Source organism: Myotis lucifugus, unplaced genomic scaffold (genome assembly GCF_000147115.1).
Source record: "Myotis lucifugus unplaced genomic scaffold, Myoluc2.0 scaffold_694, whole genome shotgun sequence".
Lineage (NCBI taxonomy): Eukaryota > Metazoa > Chordata > Mammalia > Chiroptera > Vespertilionidae > Myotis > Myotis lucifugus.
In genome coordinates, this window is record NW_005871742.1 from 177,967 (window position 1) to 198,582 (window position 20,616).

Below are 20,616 nucleotides of genomic sequence, written 5' to 3' on the forward strand. Positions count from 1 at the left end.
CTGAGTCAGTTGAGTGGCCTTATCTTGTATTAAGGAGAGACTTTTGCCATAGAATTAAGTAGGTGAGCATCTCCTCTTTAAAGTGGAGCATGAAAATAAAAGAAGAAAGGAATTAGGAATGAAAGCAGTAAAGGCATAGAAAAATAACACCTAATTGATTCAGAATATGCACTGTCAGTGAGGGTTTGGGGGCTGATTAACTTGCTTACTTTATTTCCAAGACCTCAGCCACCAAACTTTGTGACCGTTGGTGTGGTTGCCGAAATGTTAGCTATGAAAAGTGTCCATCATAGCACTGATAAGATGTTCTAAGATGTTACTTGATAAAGTGATTCAGTCTTTTAGAATGTTTATATCCATGGCTCCTCTCGCTTGCCGTGGATGTCTCGGGAGGCGGGTAGCAAGTTCATGGAAGTGTGTTTCCCGCCCATCATTTCGCCGTCTGCCGGGAAGGGGAAGCGCCAGTGTGTTTGGGTGGAAATGGTCGCCCAGCGCCGAGTCCCGAGTGCGGACACTCAGAAGGGGACACGGAAAAGCAAATATGACTTCCCTCCCGTGTGGTCCGGGGGAGGAGCGGGCAGAAAAGGCCTGACAGGTCCCCTGTGAGCCTGCTCGGCAGGATCATCGCCGCTCCTGTGGCCGCCCAGGGTTTGTGTGAAAGGAATGACACATGGGTGTGGATGGCGTTGTTTTTTTAAGGGACCTACTTTCTTTGAGCTTAATTTTCGTGTGAAACCCAGGGACCGGACACTGATCACCAAGTTTTCTTCTTATGAGTCTTGGCAACAGAGAAAATTGGGACGTAAACGTTTTTCTTTTCCTCTGTAATACGAAATAACAATGTGTTTCTCACAAATTCTATTTTCTCTTCAAGCAAGAGGCAGAGGGAAGCGTTTGCAAATGGACCGAATTTGCCTCCCAGCCCTACCACACCCTATAGGCGGCGGAGAATTAGGCCATTTATTCATTCTTAGCCCGGGTTTTCTCATCTGTAAAATTGGGATGATGATAACTCACATCGCTGTTGTAGAGATTAAATAGAAGGTGGGCAAAAGGCCTCATACAACCTCCATAAAGCTGCTGTGTGTGTGTGTGTGTGTGTGTGTGTGTGTGTGTGTGTGTGTGTTTTAAGCCTATACAGAGAAACATTATGGTCGTTTTAATTATTTTAAAAACCAAGCTGTGTCCTGGTGGGTGTTGTACATTGGTTAGAGCGTTGATAGTGAACCAAGGGTCTCAGGTTCCATTCTGGTCAAGGGGTTAAGGGCAGGTACCTGGGTTGCAGGTTAGATCCCCACCCCTTTTGGGGTGCATGTTCCAGGCAACCAATCTATGTGTCTCACATAGATGTTTTTCTCTCTTCCCCTCCTCCCTCTCTCCCTCTTGGGTCAATGCTCAACCACCGAGCGACACTGGCCGAGTAGTATCTACTTTTTAAGCTTGTAGTGGAAATTAGACATATTAAAAACACTGTTCCGGTTCTCTATTGCTGTGTAACAAACGACCCCAAATCTCAGTGGCTTCACTCCACATTTATTTTGCACTCCAATCTGCATTTTGGGCGGTTTTATCTGGGACAGCTGGTCTCTGCTCCATTGAGAATCAGCTGTGGTGGTGGGAGGCTGGGGGCTAGGATCACCTAGGATCATACCTAGTGGCTCACATGTTTGATGGTTGGCGGTGGCTGTCAGCTGGGGCCCTCGGAATTGGCTGAAACACTGACACATGGCCTTTCTCTGTGGCAAGATGGTGGCTGGATTCTGAGTCAGACAGTTGCTGAATTTTCTTTTCGAACCTAGCCTCAAGATCACTCAGTGTCTGTTGTGCCACTGTCTGTTCTTTAGCTAGGAGTCACCAGGACTGGCCCATGTTCAAGGGGAGGGGACGTAGACTCCACCTTTATATGGGAGGAGTGTTGAAAGAATGTGTGAGAGTATTTTAAAATTACCACAAGTCACACGTGAAATCTCAAGGCAATTTACTGTGGTGATACTGGCTTGGCCTGGAGCTAATTTCCTAGGCCCTGGGGCTTATCCTAGTTAGTATGTACTCTTCCACTAGGCTCGTGAATGTCTTGTGGAACCTTGGTCTCACCTTACCTCTATGAGTCTCAATTTGTGCTTGTGAAAGAAGACAATTATTACCTAGAAATAAAGGTAGTAATTTACTAAAGGGGGGCATCTGTAAACTACATTTACCTGTGCTTGCAAAAACATGTCTCATTGTAGCATTTTATAAAAAATAAATGTATTGGAAAAGTATATACATACAGAAAAGTATACAAATTCTAAGGGCTCTCATCTCAATAAATTTTCACAAGGCAAACTCATGCAACCACAACCTGGATCAAGGAAATAAAAATTTTTTTCAAGAAGCTCTGCTCAGCCCTAGCTGTTTTGACTCAGTGGATAGAGTGTCAGCCTGTGGACTGAAGGGTCCTGAGTTCAATTCCGATCAAGGGCACATGCCTGGGTTGCTGCCTGGATCCCCAGTGGGGGGCGTGCAAGAGGCAACCGATGGGTGATTCTTCCTCATCATTGATGTTTGTCCCTCCCTTCCTCTCTGATATCAATAAAAATATATTTTAAAAAATTAACATGTAGAAAATAGGGCAAAAATGCAAATTACCTAATATTCTAATCCTGAGACACCCAACAATTTTTTCCTCATGTTTTTAACGTAAAACCTTTCAAGCATTTAAATGTATGATACTAGCTAGCTTTTACTCTTTCCACCAGATATCTCAAGTGCTTTCAAGCGATATTTTACAAAGCACAGGAGAAAAGCACGTAAAAATGTCTCTTACCTTCACCCACTGCGATTTTTAAAAGATGATCAAGAGTGGACCCCCAATTTAAAATTTTAACAACTAGTGCTTGTTAGCTTCTGAATCCTTCCCTTAAAATGTAGTTATCAGCCTGGGATAATTTTAATTAGGGGGCTGCAGAACGACGCGCCCCCCACCCAGGTGCGCCCGGACAGTGCGAGGCTGCCAGAGGGGGGCGTGTCTCCTGACGCACTGCGGCTGCGCGAACTCCCTGGTCCCAGGCGCCGCGTCCCTCACGCACGCCGCGTCGCCTTGGAGACGTGGGCGGGGCCGGCGCGAGATCCGCTCGCCGAGGCGCGGGAAGCGCAGAGCCTGCGTGGGCCGCGCGGGCGCCGGAAATGGGTGGGCGTCCGCCGGCTCCCGCCCGGACTCGCCTGAGGCGCTACTCGCGAGGGCTTGACTTCCTCAGGTACGAGGCCGGGTCCGAGGGTCCCCCCGCTTTCTTGAGGCTCAGCCTCTCGGGGCCGCTCCCAGCGGCCGGCGCGCGCCTGTCTCTCGGAACTGGGCCGGGTGCCTCCTGAGGCAGCCTCGGCTTCCTCCCCGTCCTCCTCCCCGTCTAGAAGTGCAGGTGACGCCGCCCACCCCCGGGGCCGGGTGGGGAGCGGAGGAGGCGAGGGAAGGGCGCGCAGGGCGGCCCCCGGAGCCTGTCCGTGCCCAGCGCGGCGCTCGCGTCGTTTTGGCGGCGGCTGCTCGTCAGCGTCGCGGAGCCGGACCCGGGCGCCGCCTCCTCCCGCGCGTCCCGTGCGTTGCAGGCGTGTGCCTGGCCCCGCGTCCGTGCCAGGCTCCGATTCGGGGGGTGTGTGTGTCCGTGTCCGTCCGTGTCCCCCTGCTGCGTAGCCGGCGAGGGGCGAGTGTAAACACACCACAGGGGCTCCCTGAGCCCCCCGGGCCCACATTGTGAGGGAGCCCCCCCTCAGGGCGAGGAGGGCTTCGCTTCAGCGGCCGGCCGCGAGGCCGTCCGACCCCTCGTTGACCTCCGCGCAGGTGCATCGTCTTCGTGGCGGGAATGGTGCCGGGACCGAGCACCTGTCCCCGCGGGGCCGCTTTCAGTGGTTCTCAACCTTCCTAACGCCGCGACCCTTTCATACAGGTCCTCATGTTGTGGTGACCCCCGACCATAAACTTATTTTCATTGCTATTTCATAACTGTCATGTTGCTACTGTTATGAGTCGTCACGTAAATGTCTGATATGCAGGATGGACTTTCATTGTTCGCGACCCACAGGTTGAGAACCGCTGGTAGCTGGACACCGTGGGCCCTTGGTTTCTGCGTGGAAATGGCCGCTCCGGTCGGGGTCGTTGTGTTGAAAAGCGGGTGATGGATGTTCCCGCCGGCGTGGCCCCGCGGGCGGAGGGCGGAGGGGTGTCCGCGCCCCGGGAGGTTGCTGGTTCGGTTCTGGCCGGCACGTACCTGGGTCGCAGGTTCGTCCCCCGCCGGGGGTACACGGGGAGGCAGCCAAAGGCTGTTGCTGTCTTTCTCTCTCTCTTCCGTCCTCTCTCAAAAATACACCCCCTCCTTTTCTCCTTTTTTCCTGTAGTTAGAAGAGAAAATAAAGGCTTTGACTCATGAAGAATCTGCTCACTCAGAAGAGTGTATATCAAGCCCCTGGTTGAATTTCCATTAAAAAAAAAAGAGATTAAGTGAAGAATGGAGAGGAAGGTTGACTCCAGGTGAGTGATGTGACTTGACACACACACACACAAAATAACTGAAATGATGGCTCAGATAAAAGCCTGTAAATATTTTGTGTGTGAAAATAGTATATGATTTTATTTTTTAAAGTTTTTGTTCTCAATTCATGCATGGGGGATGTGATAGGAAGTTTGGGTAAGGATTTTTTTGTTGTTGTTCATTTTTTTGGTTTCTCACCCACTGTGTAGAGTATAATGCACATTTCATACCTTACGTTACAGTCAAACCGTTTTGAGTGTGTGGCACAGCCATCGTGAAAGTTTTGATTTTGATTCATTGCTGGAGCCAGGCCCTGAAGTGGGTGCTGGGGCCGCCCCAGTGAATGGACAGCCTGGACCGTCCTCTCCCGGGCGGGACGGGGACAGGACTGCCTTCGCGGGGCGCCCTGGAGAAGCAGCCTGGCCCCGGCAGCGCAGCGAGGTGGCGGGGCTGGTGAAGGTCACGCTGGTTTCCTGCAGGCCCCGTGCGGGTGAGGGAGGTGGCGGTGGGTCTCTGTGTGTCCTGGTCAGATAGAGGAGGACTGGGCCGTAGCAAACTGACATTGAAGCAGGCCATGGGCTGGCCCTCGCCCACGTGCAGCCTGTCCCGGCCCGGGGGTCGGCCAGGAAGGAGTTCTGTAGGGGCCACTGGATGCTTTATAACCTGGATGGTTGTAAAGGCTTTGGCCATTGAGAGGGGACTGGATTTTTCTTGCAGAAAGGGACCTGAGTTAATAAGTATGTTGGTGAATCTGGAAGAGCTGTTAGAGCAGTGGTTCTCAGCCTTGGCTGCACATTAGAATCACCTGGGAATCTTTTTAAAATCCTGATTTCTGGGCCTCATCCTCCGAGAAATTCTGTTTCTTTGTTACTAATGTTGTGGCCCACCCCATTACAAAGAAACAGAATTTCTGGAGGATGAGGCCCAGAAATCAGGATTTTAAAAAGATTCCCAGGTGATTCTGATGTGCAGCCAAGGTTGAGAACCACTGTGTTAGAGCATCCAAAAAGCAGGAATGGCGGCTCCTTCCATTATTTTCCTTGATGAATTTGATGCTTAGCAGTTGAAAGGGGCAACCGTGTGTGTGTGTAGATAACTTTTTGAAACTACATTAACATCCTGTTCCTTATCAAACTAGCACCCACTTGTTTCTGTGGGGCTACCCCAGTGAATGAGACAGCCTTGGTCCATAGACGCTTGTGGTGTACAGATGGTTCACATGCCCCGTCATTGTTTGAACACTTCTTTACCTTCTGACCTAAAAAGGTATTCCAGGCTCATCTTGCATTTCCCTTGTTTCAGAGCTGAAATCATATCTCCAAGGAGCCCTGGTTCCTTTTAGTAGGGAATGGCACTTTATAAACAGTGTTTAAGCTCTGTGTGTGCTCATTGTTAATGGAATATCATTGCTTCCAAGTATTTCCTGCAGGTAGAGCTCTGCTATACATTTCTTTCTTTCTTCCTCTCTTCCCCCCTCCCTTCCTTCCTTTTTTTAGAAAAGCAAGCAAGAATTTATTGACCTCAGCAAAAAACATAGCACAGTGAAACAAGGACGGGCATAGGAGAAGCACCAGGAAAGCCTAGGGTGGGCTGCCTTAGCTCACTAGGAAGTCAGAGGCAGGTTCAAAGGGTTAGTTAGCCCTGGACGAGCTGCAGCTGCCTATTGTTTGGAGCTAGGTTCAAGGAGTTAGCCCTGGACGAGCTGCAGCTGTCCATTGCTCCCCTGGCTGCAAGCCTCACGGGGTCCCTTAGCAGTGGTCGGCAAACTGCGGCCCCTTGAGTGTGGCTCTTCCACAAAACACCACGTGCGGGCGCGCACGTACAGTGCGATTGAAACTTCGTGGCAACACTCAAGGGGACAAAGAGCCGCATGTGGCTTGCGAGCTGCAGTTTGCAGACCACTGCCTTAGAGGATAGGGGATACATGACGGGAGGGAGGGAGGAGAAAAGGGAGAAGGGAACAGTACAGGGCCGTACTCCCTGGAGGGGAGAGCACCTGCCACACATTTCTTAAAAATCATGAGTTCAGCCTTAGCCGGTTTGGCTCCATGGATAGAGCGTTAGCCTGTGGACTGAATGGTCCAGGGTCCGATTCTGGTCAAGGGCACGTGCCCAGGTTGTGGGCTCGATCCCCAGTGTGGGGTGTGCAGAAGGCAGCTGATTCATGATTCTCATCATTCATGTTTCTCTCTCACTCTCTCTCCCCCCTCCCTCTCTGAAATCAATAAATATATATTAAAAACATTTTTAAAAAATCATGAGTTCATCCCAATAATGTAAACTCTTAATGTTTCTAAAGCAGGATTAAAAGTCAGAAATTTAGTGTTTAGTAAAAGTATGTGGTTTCATATTGTTGTAAAAGTCACATCTGAAAATCATTCCTAATTGCTTTCTATATAAAAGAATGTGTTTTTTTTAATATATTTTATTGATTTTTTACAGTGAGGAAGGGAGAGGAATAGAGAGTTAGAAACATCGATGAGAGAGAAACATCGATAATCATGAGTTCACCCCAATAATGTAAACTCTTAATGTTTCTAAAGCAGGATTAAAAGTCAGAAATTTAGTGTTTAGCCTGTCAGTCCACAGGCCAACACTCTATCCACTTAGCCAAACCGGTTAGGGCTAAAAGAATGTTTTTAATTTATAAATGGTTACTCTTAAAATGACATTAAAATGTTAGGACTCATGACTCCAAGGTGCCCTGTAGCTCTGCAGTTGATGCCTAGAGCCTGCAGGTATTTCTGTCAGAGATTGGGCTGCTTGGTGTCCTTGAAGCATAGTTATCTGTCTGTCTCAAAGAGTTTATTTAATTTCACTTAAACGTGTAAAGGTATTTGCAGCACATGCAGAGATAATTTGATTCTGTTCCCCCTTACTCCTCAAATTTAAGGTCTTTTAGGGATGGTGCAGTTAAGAAACTTTATTCTCCAAAGATACTGGCCAACAAGAAGTCTTCTGCCTTCCCTGGGATCCGGAGTGCGATACCTCGTTCCGGCCATCCAGGGCACCACGCTGGGACCCAAAGGGGTCGGTTAAAAGAATTGCGCATCAGGTGAGCATGTGAGTGGTCACCTGCCTGCAGTGAATTTCTCATTGTTCTCCCTTCTTGGTTAAAATAGAGGGACGAGCCCTGGCTGGTTTGGCTCAGTGGATAGAGCATCGGCCTGGGGACTGAAGGGTCCTGGGTTTGATTCCGGTCAAGGGCACATGCCTGGGTTGTGGGCTTGGTCCCCAGTGGGGGGCGTGCAGGAGGCAGCTGATTAATGATTCTCATCATTGATGTTTCAATCTCTCTCTCCCTCTTCCTCTCTGTAAATATAAATTTTAGTAAAAAAAAAAATTGGACGATTCTTATTCTCCTATCTCATTTAGTTGGACACCTTCATGCCTGCTTTTCATGGCAGAATGTTCAGAAGAAAAAGAAATATTTAGGACTCAGCAGACATAAAACCTGTCATTGCGTGTTTTCATTCACGTTCTCTAGTTAGTACCCCACAATGTGTAAGTTACTAAAAAAAAAAGTCTAAACATGGTCCAAGAAAAATGATTATTTTCTATTCCTCTTGATTAGTGCCATCAAAGGCATCCATCCATTTATGCATTCAGTAAAATGTACCAGGTGCCTCTTGCACGCTCCCCACTTTGCCAGTGTTATGTAGATGCTGAGCAATACCAGGCGAAGAAGGCATTCCTGGTCCCTTGACCTGACCGAAGTTTAAGAGCAGGGATGCTTGATAGACTGTTAAATAAGTCACAACAACAGAGTGTGGTAAGTGCAGTGAAAGGAGAGGATGTGGTACCAGAGGTAGGTTCATGTGTCAGGGGCAGCCATGCTAGTGTAGTCAGGGGTGACTTCCTGCAGGAAGCGGAGTTTAAGCCAACTCCTGAAGGATGATGTAAGAATCCGCCAGGTAAAGGGCAGGAGGAAGAAAAACATTCCCAATTAAACCTGGAGGTTAACAGCTGAGAAAAGTCAACTTTTTGTGTGTGCACTAGGTACTGGGGATACTGTAAGGCCCAGTCCCTGCTCTCAGGAGCTCATGGCAGAGGGAACAAGAGGCACCCTGCAAATCCATGACCGTGATTTGGTGGCATAATGTTCCAGAATAGAATAAAGTGCTGAGAGCACAGAGCATTCACCCTGTTTGGGTTGAGGAAGGTCCAATAAGGGTTCACATAGGAGCAGGCATTGAAGATGCGCCTTGATGGGTAGGTGGGCATATGCCAGGCATTTTAGGAAGGAGGAATAATACAAACAAAAGCATTATCATGTACTTCCTTTTCCTCAACTCCGAAGTCTTTAAATATGTATATATAGACACATACATACATATATATATTTCGAAGAGGAAGGAGAGGGAAGGAGAGCTAGAAACATCAGTGATAAGAGAGAGTTATTGATCAACTGCCTCCTGCACATCTAACACATTTAGGATCGAGCCCCACTGGGAATCAAACCGTGACCTCCTGGTTCAAAGGTCGACACTCAACCACTAAGTCACACTGGCTGGGCTGAAGTCTTCATTGACAAAATACTTTAAACTGAAAGTATTTTTTAAAAAATCTGCTTGATTTTAGCTTTATAAATCTGTCCCATCGTACGCTCTGTTTGATGCAAGATTAGCCATGATTCACCTTTTGACTCACACTAGCATTTCTCTCCCTCTGGGGCCTTAAACTTTCCCTCTCCTTTCCAGAAAACTGATGAAATAGGCCAAATGGAGTTTTAAAATGTGCATGTCCTTTCTTTTCATCTTTCAGATGTGTGGCCAGGAAGTTCTTGTATTTGTGGATTCGAAAAACTTTTGGAAGAGTATTTCCCTCTAAAGCCAGGTAGTATTAGCTCGGAACACCGAGCTTCCACTGCATTCATTCTGGGCTTCTGTTTTTATATTAAGCCCACACATAACATTTATTATGGTGTGTGTAACATTCCTTCCCCGGCCTCCAGCAGGCATATAATAAAGGGGTAATTTAATACATATTAGTTTGACTGAATGAGTGTACGAAAGAATCAGAAAGGAAACCAGGACAGCTAATAGCCTCTGGGAAAAAAGGTATTTGCCCAGAGTCAGTGAGCCCTTTGAAGGGCAAGATGAACACATTGACTTGTTCTACGGAAAACGTTGGTACTGGCAATGGGAATGAAATTTTAGTCAAGAGAAAGTCCCTCTGCCATAGCTTCACTTGGTATAATCCACCGCTCACTGCTCTGGGTTTTGGTTGATAGTTTTAGCTGCCACGTCCAGAGTGGGCAGCAAGGGGGCGCCCCCGGGTCAGGGACACTGTGCAGCAGGTAGTGGGGATGGAGAGGAGGGGCCAGTGTAGGGCATTTTTTAGAGGGAGAATGGCAACCATTGAGAATATAAGCGTTTTTTAAAAAACAAATGTTACGGGTTCTCGCCTCCTTCCCTCTCTCCCGTTGTACTTTTCTGAGCCTGGCTTTCCCAGCCTGGAACATTTCCCAAGGCCTCTTGGTTCAAGGTCTCTCAAGCAGCTTTGTCCTGTGTGTGCTCTCTGAAACCTTTCCTTTGAATACCTTGTGGGGCCTTACTGTTCCCATCTCCTTGTGCCCAGCGATGCTCCCAGTGTGGCAGCAGCCCATCCCAGTTGCAGGGGTTAGGGGCCGCTCACCTCAGCTCTCCCTTCTGCACCGTGGCCCTGTCCTTCTTCACTGCCTTGGCAGCTCTTTAGTGCCCTCAAATAATTTTTTTGATCTGCTTTTCTTGTCCTCAGTAGGAGAATTGATCTGAATTATCTAGTTTGCCATTATCAGAAATCTCTTGTTTTGTTATTTTTTTTATTCATGTTGGCTTAGAAGTTATATATTTTTTCTTTTAAGGACTGTCCTGAAGAGTATAATATACAGCTATAGCTGGTGTGGCTCAGTGGATAGAGCATCAGCCTGCAGACTGAGGGTCTCAGGTTTGATTCCGGTCAAGGGCACATGCCCAGGTTGTGGACTCGATCCCCAATGGCGGGGAGAAGGGGCGTGCAGGAGGCAGCTGATCAATGATTCTCATCATTGATGTTTCTATCTCTCCCTCTCCCTTCCGCTCTGAAATCAATAAGAATATAAAAAAAGAAAAATAAATAAAATCAGTTTTTTTTTTTAAAAAAGAATATAAAGTAGTCCCCCTAATTTGTGAAAGTTTCGCTTTTTGCAGTTTGTTACCTGTGGTCAACTGAGATCCGAAAATATTAAATGGAAAATTTCAGAGATCAACAATTTGTAAGTTTTAAATTGCACGCCATTCTGAGTAACATGATGAAACCTCGTACTGTCCTGCCCAGAAAGTGAATCATCCCTTTATCCCGAGTGTCCATCGGATACACGTTGCCCGCCCTGTTAGTCACTTAGTGGCCATCTCAGTTATCAGATCAACTTGCGATATCACAGTGCTCATGTTCAACTTACCCTTATTTTACTTAATAATGGCCCCAAAGTGATGTTGGCAATTTGGATATGCCAAAGAGAAGCCACAGTGCTTCCTTTACGTGAAAAGGTAGAAGTTATTGACTTAATAAGGAAAAAAAACCCAAGAAAGTACGCTGAAGTTGCTAAGATGTAGGGTAAGAATGAATCTTCTATCCATGAACTTGTGAAGAAGGAAGAAGAAATTGGTACTAGTTTGCTGAGAGAGAAGGAGAGATCCCATTCACATAACTTTTAAAAATATATATATATATATTTTGTACTGATTTCAGAGAGGAAGGGAGAGGGGGAGAGAGGGTTACTGATTGGCTGCCTCCTGCATGCTCCACACAGGATCAAGCCCCCAACCCAGGCATGTGCCCTGACTAGGAATCAAACCGTGACCTCCGGTTCATAGGTCGATGCTCAACCATGAGCCACGCCGGCTGGGCAACATAACTTTTATTACATTCCTCACATGCCACCTCATTGCTCCTTTTTTGTCTGTACAAATGTTAATACTGTTTTGACTGTGAGTCATTTGCCCTCTCCTGCTTGCATTTTGGATTCATGAGGATATCTCGTCACTTAGTTTTGTTGTAATTGATACATGAGTTTTTGGTTTTGATACCTGGCTGCTCTGTGTGTTTTATGGGGATTCAGAGATTGAAAAACGTTGCCACCTTCACCATCTTCCCCAAATCCTCTTCCTACTTAATTTTATTTAACTTAAATTTGACCCATATTTAACTGGAAATCTCTTTTCAAATAATATCAACTTATATTCCAAGTGTTTGGGAAATGCTGATTGTTTTAGTTAGGAATGTGTTTGACTCGAGAAAGTCTGGCAGTGACTTAAACTGGGATTTACTTTTTCTCAGAAGCAGTCTGGAGGTTGGTATTGGTTCAGCGATGCCATCGAAGACTTGGGTTTCTAGTACCTTTCTAGTTCACCATCCTTAGCGTGTTGGCCCTTTGTCCTCAGAGGTGACACCGCATAATTGCAAGGTGACCGATCTAGCTGTACCCAGGAAGGAGGGGGAAGGTGGTATCGGCTCCACCTGTCCCTATCGGGAAAGCACAGTGCTCCTGGAAGCCCCCAGCTGCATTCTGCTCGGCCTCCTTGGTCAGAGTGTGTCACTGGCCACCTGAGGGTACAGAGGAGGCTGCCTCTGTAATAGATGCCCATGAGGAAGTGCAGTATTGGTGTTGGGTTAGCCATTGACCGGTGTTTGTCACACTGCTTTCTCTCTCTACTTTTTCTGCTCTTTAGTGGTGGCCGGGTATAGGGGAAAGAATACTGGACGGGAGTTTAGGAGACCTGAGTTTTGGTTGTCACCCAGATCGGAGCTAATTGTTTGATCTGGGGATAAGTTATGGCTTTGGGCATCTACCAGAATTAGTTCTGATACGGTGTTTTCATTGATTAGAAATTTGTGATGGAGTGGTGGTTTTCAACTTGCAGTCTTTTATTTTATTTCAGAGAGGGAGAGAGAGAGAGAAACATCAATGATGAGAGAATCATTGATCAGCTGCCTCCTGCATGCCCCTCGCAACCCGGGCATGTGCCCTGACCCGGAGTGGAACCGTGACCTCCTGGTTAGTAGATCAGTGCTCAAACACTGAGCCACGCTGGCCAGGCTGCAATCTTTTTTTAGGTCAAGGGGGTTGTTACTTTGGGGAGGTTTGGACATATTGATTTTTCTTTTTTTTTTTTTTTGTCTTTTTTCATATTGAATTACCTATTTCTCACATTTAGGAATATTAGAGGGGAATGACATATCAGAAACTATAGAATATAGCCATTAAAGAATGCTTTAATTTTTATAAACTGGAATTGTTTTATCAGTAAACTAAACCAAAATGACCACTGAATTAGTAGGGCAAAAATAATACAGTAAGTGTCCATATATAAGGCAGTCTTAGATCTGAAGTAGTCCCCTGTTTTTCTGAAGAGAAGATCTGAGCAAAATTTGTCTAACTTGGGAAGTAGATAAAACAGGCATGTCCATTTATTATTAATCAGTATTTCTTCCTCATTTGTAGCTAGTGTCCTTGTTTCCGGGTTTAGAAGCAGCAGAAGAGACCTCCACTATATTTACACAGTGTCAGCATCTGTCCCATGTAGCCTGCTTTCCCAGCTGGTGGGCAGATGAACTGTCCATGCTCTCATTTGTGGCAAAATCCTTGACTTTTGCATGATATTCCCCTTGTGCCTACTCAAGGCCATCAATGTAGCAAGTGTTGTTTTTTTTCTTCTTTTTTTTTTTTTTGCATCGTCAATTTTTCCCTCTTTAATGGGTCACATTCAGTCATTTTTCCCATTCTGGGAAAAAAAAATCTTTTTGCCTCAACTTCCTCCTGTAGCTAGGATTCCATCACTTGGGTTCCCTTTACATCAAATCAGGTCCTTACCTGAGGATATGTTTATCGATTTTAAAGAGAGAGGAAGAGAAAGAGAGAGAAACATTGATTATTGTTTTCCTCCCCCCTCCCTCACCCCCCCAGTGTGGAGATCGAACCCAAAACTTGGGTATGTGCCCTGCCTGGGAATTGAACATGTGACCTTTTGGTATACAGGACAATGCTCCAACCAACTGAGTTATACTGTCCAGGGCTCAAGAATATTTTTAGTCTGGTGCATGAAAAAAATTGAGAATAATTCTCAATTCAGTATGGTATTTGAAAAGTCAGATTTTTATTTTACTTTAATGCCTTTAGTTGGTAAGATCTATAATATACGGTTTTGATCTGAAAAAGTTAAATGTCTATTTTTAATCTATGTTGGTGTTACCAAATAATGAGCCACACTTTACTACGCGAAAGCAATGGTAAAATGAAACTGACTTGGGACTAGAGATCAGCTTTAATATCCTCATGTCCCCCTGATTTTTCCCGTTGCCCTAGGTGTTACTATAAGCAGAGGGTGCTCCGGAAGGTCTTTGAAGAATGGAAAGGAGAGTGGTGGGTTTCCCAGCGGGAGTGGAAGCTCTGTGTTCGAGCAGACTGTTACTACAGGTCAGATTTCATTTATGTGACTTCAAGTTTAGTGATGCACATTATCAGGTAATTCCTTGGCATGTTTATGGTCAAACAGAGACACGTTCTGAATCGTTGTTTTAGAATCCGCAAGATCAGAATCCTACTTTAAACCCAAGCACACGTGCATGTTAGGGCGCATGCATGAGAACCGCTCCTCTAGTTCAAATAACCATTATGTGCTGGTCATGCTAGTGATTTGAATAAGGTTTTCTGCTTGGCTTTCACTTATTTATAATTTCTTATTCTGAGAATATTCTGTTCTTTAACGTAAGTTGTTTTAATTTATACTGATTATAGGAGAAAATATATGCCCAATAAATCTGACACATTGTTTAAAATGGTGTTTACTCTCGCCCTCAGGCCCTTGTTTACATTTCCCAAAAAAGAAGGAACAATGGCCTTTACCAAAAGGCCGTGGCCATGTGCAGGCACGCCACCTGCACCCAATGCGTGCCCACGGGCAAGGAGTTGTCCTTTGAAACATAGTGCAGGCCCTTGCCATTAGGGACATTTCTGAAGCAAGTGTCTTTCTGCCTATGTGCTTCCCAAGCTGCATGTGAAAGTACACGGCTGTGTGAGCTGTGCCTTCACAGAGAGGTGGTCAGGAATCGTCCTCGTGAGGCCCGGAAGGACCAACCCCCCGCCACCTTGATTCAGACCTGCGGGTGCTGCCCCACCGCCTCCACCAAAGCCCACGGAAGGAGCTAAGTCCTTAAGGACTGAAGTTCTCTGGGGGAAAAAAGTCACTTCTTTATTTAGGTTCTTTGGGGTAGGAGTTCTGATTTACATATTTTTGATAAAATAGATGTACTGAATAATTCTTTTTTTAAAATATTTTATTGATTTTTTTACAGAAAAGAAGGGAGAGGGATAGAGAGTTAGGAACATCGATGAGAGAGAAACATCAATCAGCTGCCTCCTGCACGCGCCCTACTGGGGGTGTGCCCGCAACCAAGGTACATGCCCTTGACTGGAATCGAACCTGGGACCCTGGAGTCCGCAGGCTGACGCTCTATCCACTGAGCCAAACTGGTCAGGGCTGAATAATTCTTAAAAGCTGGTATAGTATGAAAAATCAAGTCTAAGGAAATGGGGTAGTGAAAATATGGAGGGACTGACAGTTTGAATGTGTCCAGTGTATGTATTGAGAAGGAAAAGAAAGAAAATGTCATTGACCAAGTTTTAGTGCAGAGGAGAAGTAATATTTTACATACTGTGGATATTAAGGTTTGGCTCAGTGGATGGAGGGTTGGCCTGCAGACTGAAGGGTCCAGGGTTCGATTCCGGTCAAGGGCACATGCCCTGGTCGCAGGCTTGATTCCCAGTAGGGAGCATGCAGGAGGCAGCCAATCAGTGATTCTCTCTCATCATTGATGTTTCTATCTCTCCCTCTCCCTTCCTCTCTGAAATCAATAAAAATATATTTTAAAAAATATTTTAAGAAAGATGACTAAAATATGCCTATCATTCCAAATATGGCTTTATGGCTGCTGAAGGTGAAGTTATTCTCGGAAAAATTGGGCTTTTTTTCTTCAGTGACACCGTCAGGTGTGGAGAGCAACATTCTGTCAAGGACAGTAGATTTCACTGTGATCAGAGGCAATGAAAGTTTAGCTTAGGATGAAGATATGGCTTTTTTTTGTATCGGAAATGTCCATCGTGATTTCTCCTGAGTACAGACCAAGCCTATCAATGAGGAATTGTTTGTTATAAAGAAATGCCATTTGCTTTTTTGGCTCCTCAGGTATTACTTGTACAGCCTGATGTTCCAGACCTGGAGGACCTACGTGCACCAGCAGCAGGACATGAGGAACAAGTACACGAGAGCCGAGAACTACGGTGAGAAACGGAAGTGCACGTCTAAAGGAAATGCCCAGATTGGCTTTTATTTTCCTTTATTAAGACTTTATTTTTTGGGAGCAATACCTTCTGCCCCTACAAATTCATAGTTTCCCCCTTTTGCAAATATTTTCTCCCACCTGGGGCTTGTCTTTCCATCCTTTTAACACTATCTTTTGCAGAACAAAAGCTTTTAATTTTGATGAAGTCCAATTTATCAATTTTTCTTTTGTTAAACAAGTTATTCCTGGCATGTGACATTGTTTCAGACCGTGTCCACAGACCTCAGGGAGTGTCCACTCTTTCACTGTTAGATGAAAAGTCTGCAGGCACTTGTAGGCCTGAGGGAGGAATGGTCCTCAAATTGTCATCAGACTCTTGGTAGAGACGATGAATGCAGATTCCCGGGATATACATGCGCAGAACATAACAGCTTGCATTTATTGGAGACACTTTTCATAGATAATCTCATTTACTCTTTGCAAACATATCTCTAAGGAGGCATCATTTAATAGATAAGGTTACTTACCTAATTATGCAAGGTTACTTACCTAATAAATGACAAGGTCCAGTATTCAGACCTGGCCTCTTACCCAACTCTAAGCCATAGTACCATGCTATTGACCTTGTTGCTGAGGGTGTGTGGATTCCTGAGGCCTGCGGTGGGCTTGAGGAAGCTACATGTTAAATTTGTCTCCATATTTTGAGTTGACTTGTCAACAACTATGACATATAAAGTATAGCTCTAGTCCTATTGACCACATTTTAGAGAATATTTTGAAAATGCTTTCTATAATTTTATTTTCTCCTTTGTATGCTAAAAAGAAAAGTTTACTTTATTAGTGATAACTTTCATAATAAAAATGGAATTTACCACAAAGGGAAACCTGTTGACCTTTGCACCTTCAGATCTACTAACTTCTCTTTCCTCCAGGATCATTACTGGTCTGTCTTATTCTGTTTCCCGAGCAGATAGAGATAGTAGCCTTTTCTTTTGTCTTGCTTATGCTACTTTAAAATTGTTTCAGACAGCAAGATTTATAACATGATTTCTTACTCTTTAAACTTCATATTATGGAAAATTTTAAATCTCTACAAAATTGAAAGATGGAATAAGGAACCTCTATGTACATACACCCACCCGGCTTCAACAATTATCAACTCACACCAGTCTCACCTCTACTTCCTGTGTTATTCACATAATTTCATCTGTAAATGTTACATAACATATCTCTAAAAAATAAAGGGCTTTTAAAAAAGTGTTTCTGAACAGGGCAGTGTATTGATTTTCCTTTAAATGTTTTGTAACTGTCATCACTTCTATAACCATTCTTCACATCCTCTTGCATCTTCATTCATTTTGTGGAACTTCACGACTTTTCCAGCAGGGGGCACTTGAAGCCTGGAGGAATTTAGACATTCAGAGGAGGGAGAAGTACAGAATCCCATGAGTTTTACCATAACCCAGAGTAACCCATCTCCCCCTCCCTCTTTTTGAAAATCTCTTTGGTGCATCTAGATGCAAAGCAAAAGATTCGACGGGCCTGGAAGTCCTGGTTGATCTACGTGGTTTTTCGAAGAACCAAATTTCAGATGCAGACCACCGCCCTGGAGTTTAGGCAGCAGAGCATTTTGTGGTGAGTGCACTCAGATGCCCTGCAGTTGAGCAACGATCATTTTATCTCCGGGAAGCAGCATAAAAACCCACCTTAAAATAGTTTTGAACATAATTGATACCTAATAAATATTAACAAGTTCAACTATAAGATCACTGGTTTTTGCATAATCGTCACACTAATTGATTATGCGCAATGTTCTAAACCCTGTATTAAGTATGTGTGTATATTAATTTTTTTAAAGTAAAGTGTCTCATTTAATCTTCACCATAAACTGTAAAAGAAGTTTTCTTGTACAGATTAAGATATACAGTAAGTCTCAGAAAGGTTGAGTAACTTACTCGAGCTCATGTAAGTTGTAAACGCATTTTTCTGATGCCAAACCCATGCTCCTACCTGGGCACTGTGTGTAGGATGGATAAGGCAGAGGCTTTCCAGCGAGACTGGATTGGGTTCACATCCCTCTCCCAACATGTATCACTGGGTCATTTCACCTCTCCAGGTCTCACTTTTTTCATCTGTGAAATAGGCACACCATTAAGTATCTTTCAAGGTTGTCATGGAGACACTTTGTATTTTAACATAGGATGGACATACAGAAAGTTATTTAAAATAATTTTGAAATGATTTAAAATTTATTCAGCAAATATTGTAAGATTCTTATGTAATTCTACTAGAGTCTATAATGGTTATTTTTACATGATTTTATTTACTCAGTGTATATTTATTGAGGGCTTAAAATGTTCCTGGTACAATATTGGGTGCTAGGGCTGCATTCAGGGAACTTATAATTCCCTGAGTGCTCTAAAAGATAACTAATAATGTAAAATAGCTTGAGATTTTGAAGTGCGTGACGCAACTAGCATGGCCTAGGTTAGGAGGAAAGAGATTTTGGTGGGTTGGAGTGACCAGGCAAATTGTGTGTTTCTGTAAAGCAGAGGTTGCTAACTCTCATATCCTCATTACTGTTTTTAGAAAATAAGCAGAAGGGAAACTAAGACTGGAATGAAACCTGGCCCGGACAGTAGGAAAGGGAGGGATCCATCAGGACTAGAAATCTAAAAGCTACTTTTATTTGCAGGTTATTCTGTGAACTCTCCTGGTTTTTAAAATCTTGGCAATGATTTATTATATATTCTTAAATATTTTCGTAAGCCATACAGAGCATGTTGTCTAAGGCTGGATCTGACCATAGAACCATCAGTTTCCAAACCTTCCGTGGTAGCTTTAGGACTGTCTCGATTGACGTTTTTAGCAGTGACTCTAACATACCAACCTGGACATGGTGCCAAGAGGCAGAGGGACGAGCTGAGAGTCAGGCCCAGCCTTCTCTTTCCTGCATGACTTTTTTCTGACTGGTTCCATCTTCACTGTGCTCTTCGGCAGGGCGTGGTGGAGCGAGTGGAGGCGGCAGCTGGGACAGATCCGGGTGGGACGTGCTCTCTGTGCCTCAGCTGTGAAGCACAGGGCCCTGAGCCTCAAGCTGCAGGTGAGTCCTTTGTCCAAGTTGTGAAGCCCCACACCCAGGGGTGATGCTTGGAATATGGAAATGCTCGGTGAATGCTAGCCATTCACTGCTCCTCCTTACCTTACTGTATAGCTCTAAGTCTCCATCTATGGAAAGGGATCTTCTTTATTCTTGTTCTTTTTAAAAATTGTCCTGGCTGTATCAGGGAGCTCACATTGTAAGTTATGTAAATGTCTAACCACTATGGTATACACCTGAAACTAATAAATTATTGAATGTCACTGTAATTTAAAGAAAAAGAAATTCAGCCTTGGCTAGGTGTCTCGGTTGGAGCATCGTCCCATACACCTAAAGGTTGTGGGTTCGATCCCCAGTTGGGGCACATGTGTGAGACAACCAGTCTATGTTTCTCTCTCACATCCATGTTTCTCTCTCTCCCCCTCCCTTCCTCTCTCTCTGGAATCAATGAAAAACATATCCTCAGGTTAGGATTTTTTTAAAAAGTGCAGTAACAAACAAAAACTTTTAAAAAGGCAATAAAAACAAGAAGCTCTGAGCTAAATTTAAGAGTCAACTCCAATGTACTCATCATGTCTGATAGGAAACTTGCACCACGATGCTGTATAATTAATATATGTTGAATATGATCTCAAATTGTTTCATGCTTTCAGAAGTCCACATGGAAAGAAAACACTTCATGGGGTCAACTTTGTACATGGTTGGTTGGAACTGCTTATGGAAGGGTTCATATAAACACTCTCTTCTCTTTGACACTATCTTTCCTCTTCCCTGGCCTATTCTGTTAATATTCTGCTCTTCCTACCCCTACTAATGCATATGCAACAAAAAAGGGAAGAGGAAGTATTTATGTCCCCAAATTGTATCAACTTAATAAGGACTAAGAAATCATGATGTGAAATAAATGTAAAAAATTAAAAAAAGAAAAAAGAGTCAGCTCTAAGCAGCTAAGTGGGCCCAGAGCCCTCGCACCTCGTGTTCTCTTCTGCTCACTCCCACGTTCCAACCGAAGCGTGTCTCTCTCCACATACTTTCTGAGGACTTACCAGCCATTGTAGACATATTGACCACTGGCGGCAATGTTGGCTGCTACCTCTGGGTAGATAGTGTCAGAATTGAGTTGTCTAATCACTATGTTGTACACTTGAAACTAATAAATTATTGAATGTCGCTGTACACCTTGGACACCCTACTGGTGTCCAAGAATTGCTTGTTGGTGTGTGTCTAGGAGGGCGCCTTCTCTATATCCCCCGCCCACCCCACTTTAGAATGGGGCCCAATTGAGAGGGAGAGAGAAGGAAGGGTCAGGTAGATCATGAGGTGACAAGGAGGCAGATTGTAGGGCTTTGCAGGCTTTGCAGGCTGTGCCCTTTAAAGGCTTTGGCTCTTATTCCGTGTGTGTGTGTGTGTGTGTGTGTGTGTGTGTGTGCGTGCGCACGCGTGTGTGGCTATTGGCTTTGAGTGGAGAAGTGATGTGATCCCACTTACGTCTTCATAGGACCCTCTGGTTCATTACTGCTGCCTTTTGAGGAAGAAGGGAAGGGAGAGAAACTAGAGACAGTGTGTTTGCTTATATTTTCAAGAAAAACAATGGAAAAATAAACCCCCAAAGGAAATCAAAAAGGAAAATAATCCCTAGGGTTTTCAGACACACTGAAACAAACATACCAAGTTTGTAGCAGTGACTACACAGAGAAAATCATTACTTCAAGGGAC

The 20,616-nt window shown here is 44.7% G+C and overlaps 1 protein-coding gene across 6 annotated transcripts in view; it reads left to right on the forward strand.

Annotated features, from left to right (window-relative positions):
- The first annotated feature begins 3,096 nt into the window (after window positions 1-3,096).
- Window positions 3,097-20,616, forward strand: part of SFI1 (SFI1 centrin binding protein) — a 42,574-nt gene continuing 25,054 nt past the window's right edge. For 2 of the 6 annotated variants that reach the window (XM_014447685.2, XM_014447688.2), the window contains exons 1-8: window positions 3,097-3,236; window positions 4,366-4,498; window positions 7,393-7,554; window positions 9,264-9,335; window positions 13,825-13,935; window positions 15,704-15,798; window positions 17,318-17,435; window positions 18,801-18,903. In XM_014447685.2, coding sequence (XP_014303171.1) covers window positions 4,476-4,498; window positions 7,393-7,554; window positions 9,264-9,335; window positions 13,825-13,935; window positions 15,704-15,798; window positions 17,318-17,435; window positions 18,801-18,903 — 684 coding nt within the window. In that variant the 5' untranslated portion in view covers window positions 3,097-3,236; window positions 4,366-4,475. Of the gene's footprint in view, window positions 3,237-4,365; window positions 4,499-7,392; window positions 7,555-9,263; window positions 9,336-13,824; window positions 13,936-14,294; window positions 14,729-15,703; window positions 15,799-17,317; window positions 17,436-18,800; window positions 18,904-20,616 lie in introns of those variants that run through there. The other 4 variants (XM_023746554.1, XM_014447687.2, XM_023746555.1 and 1 more) reach the window with 4 other exon arrangements.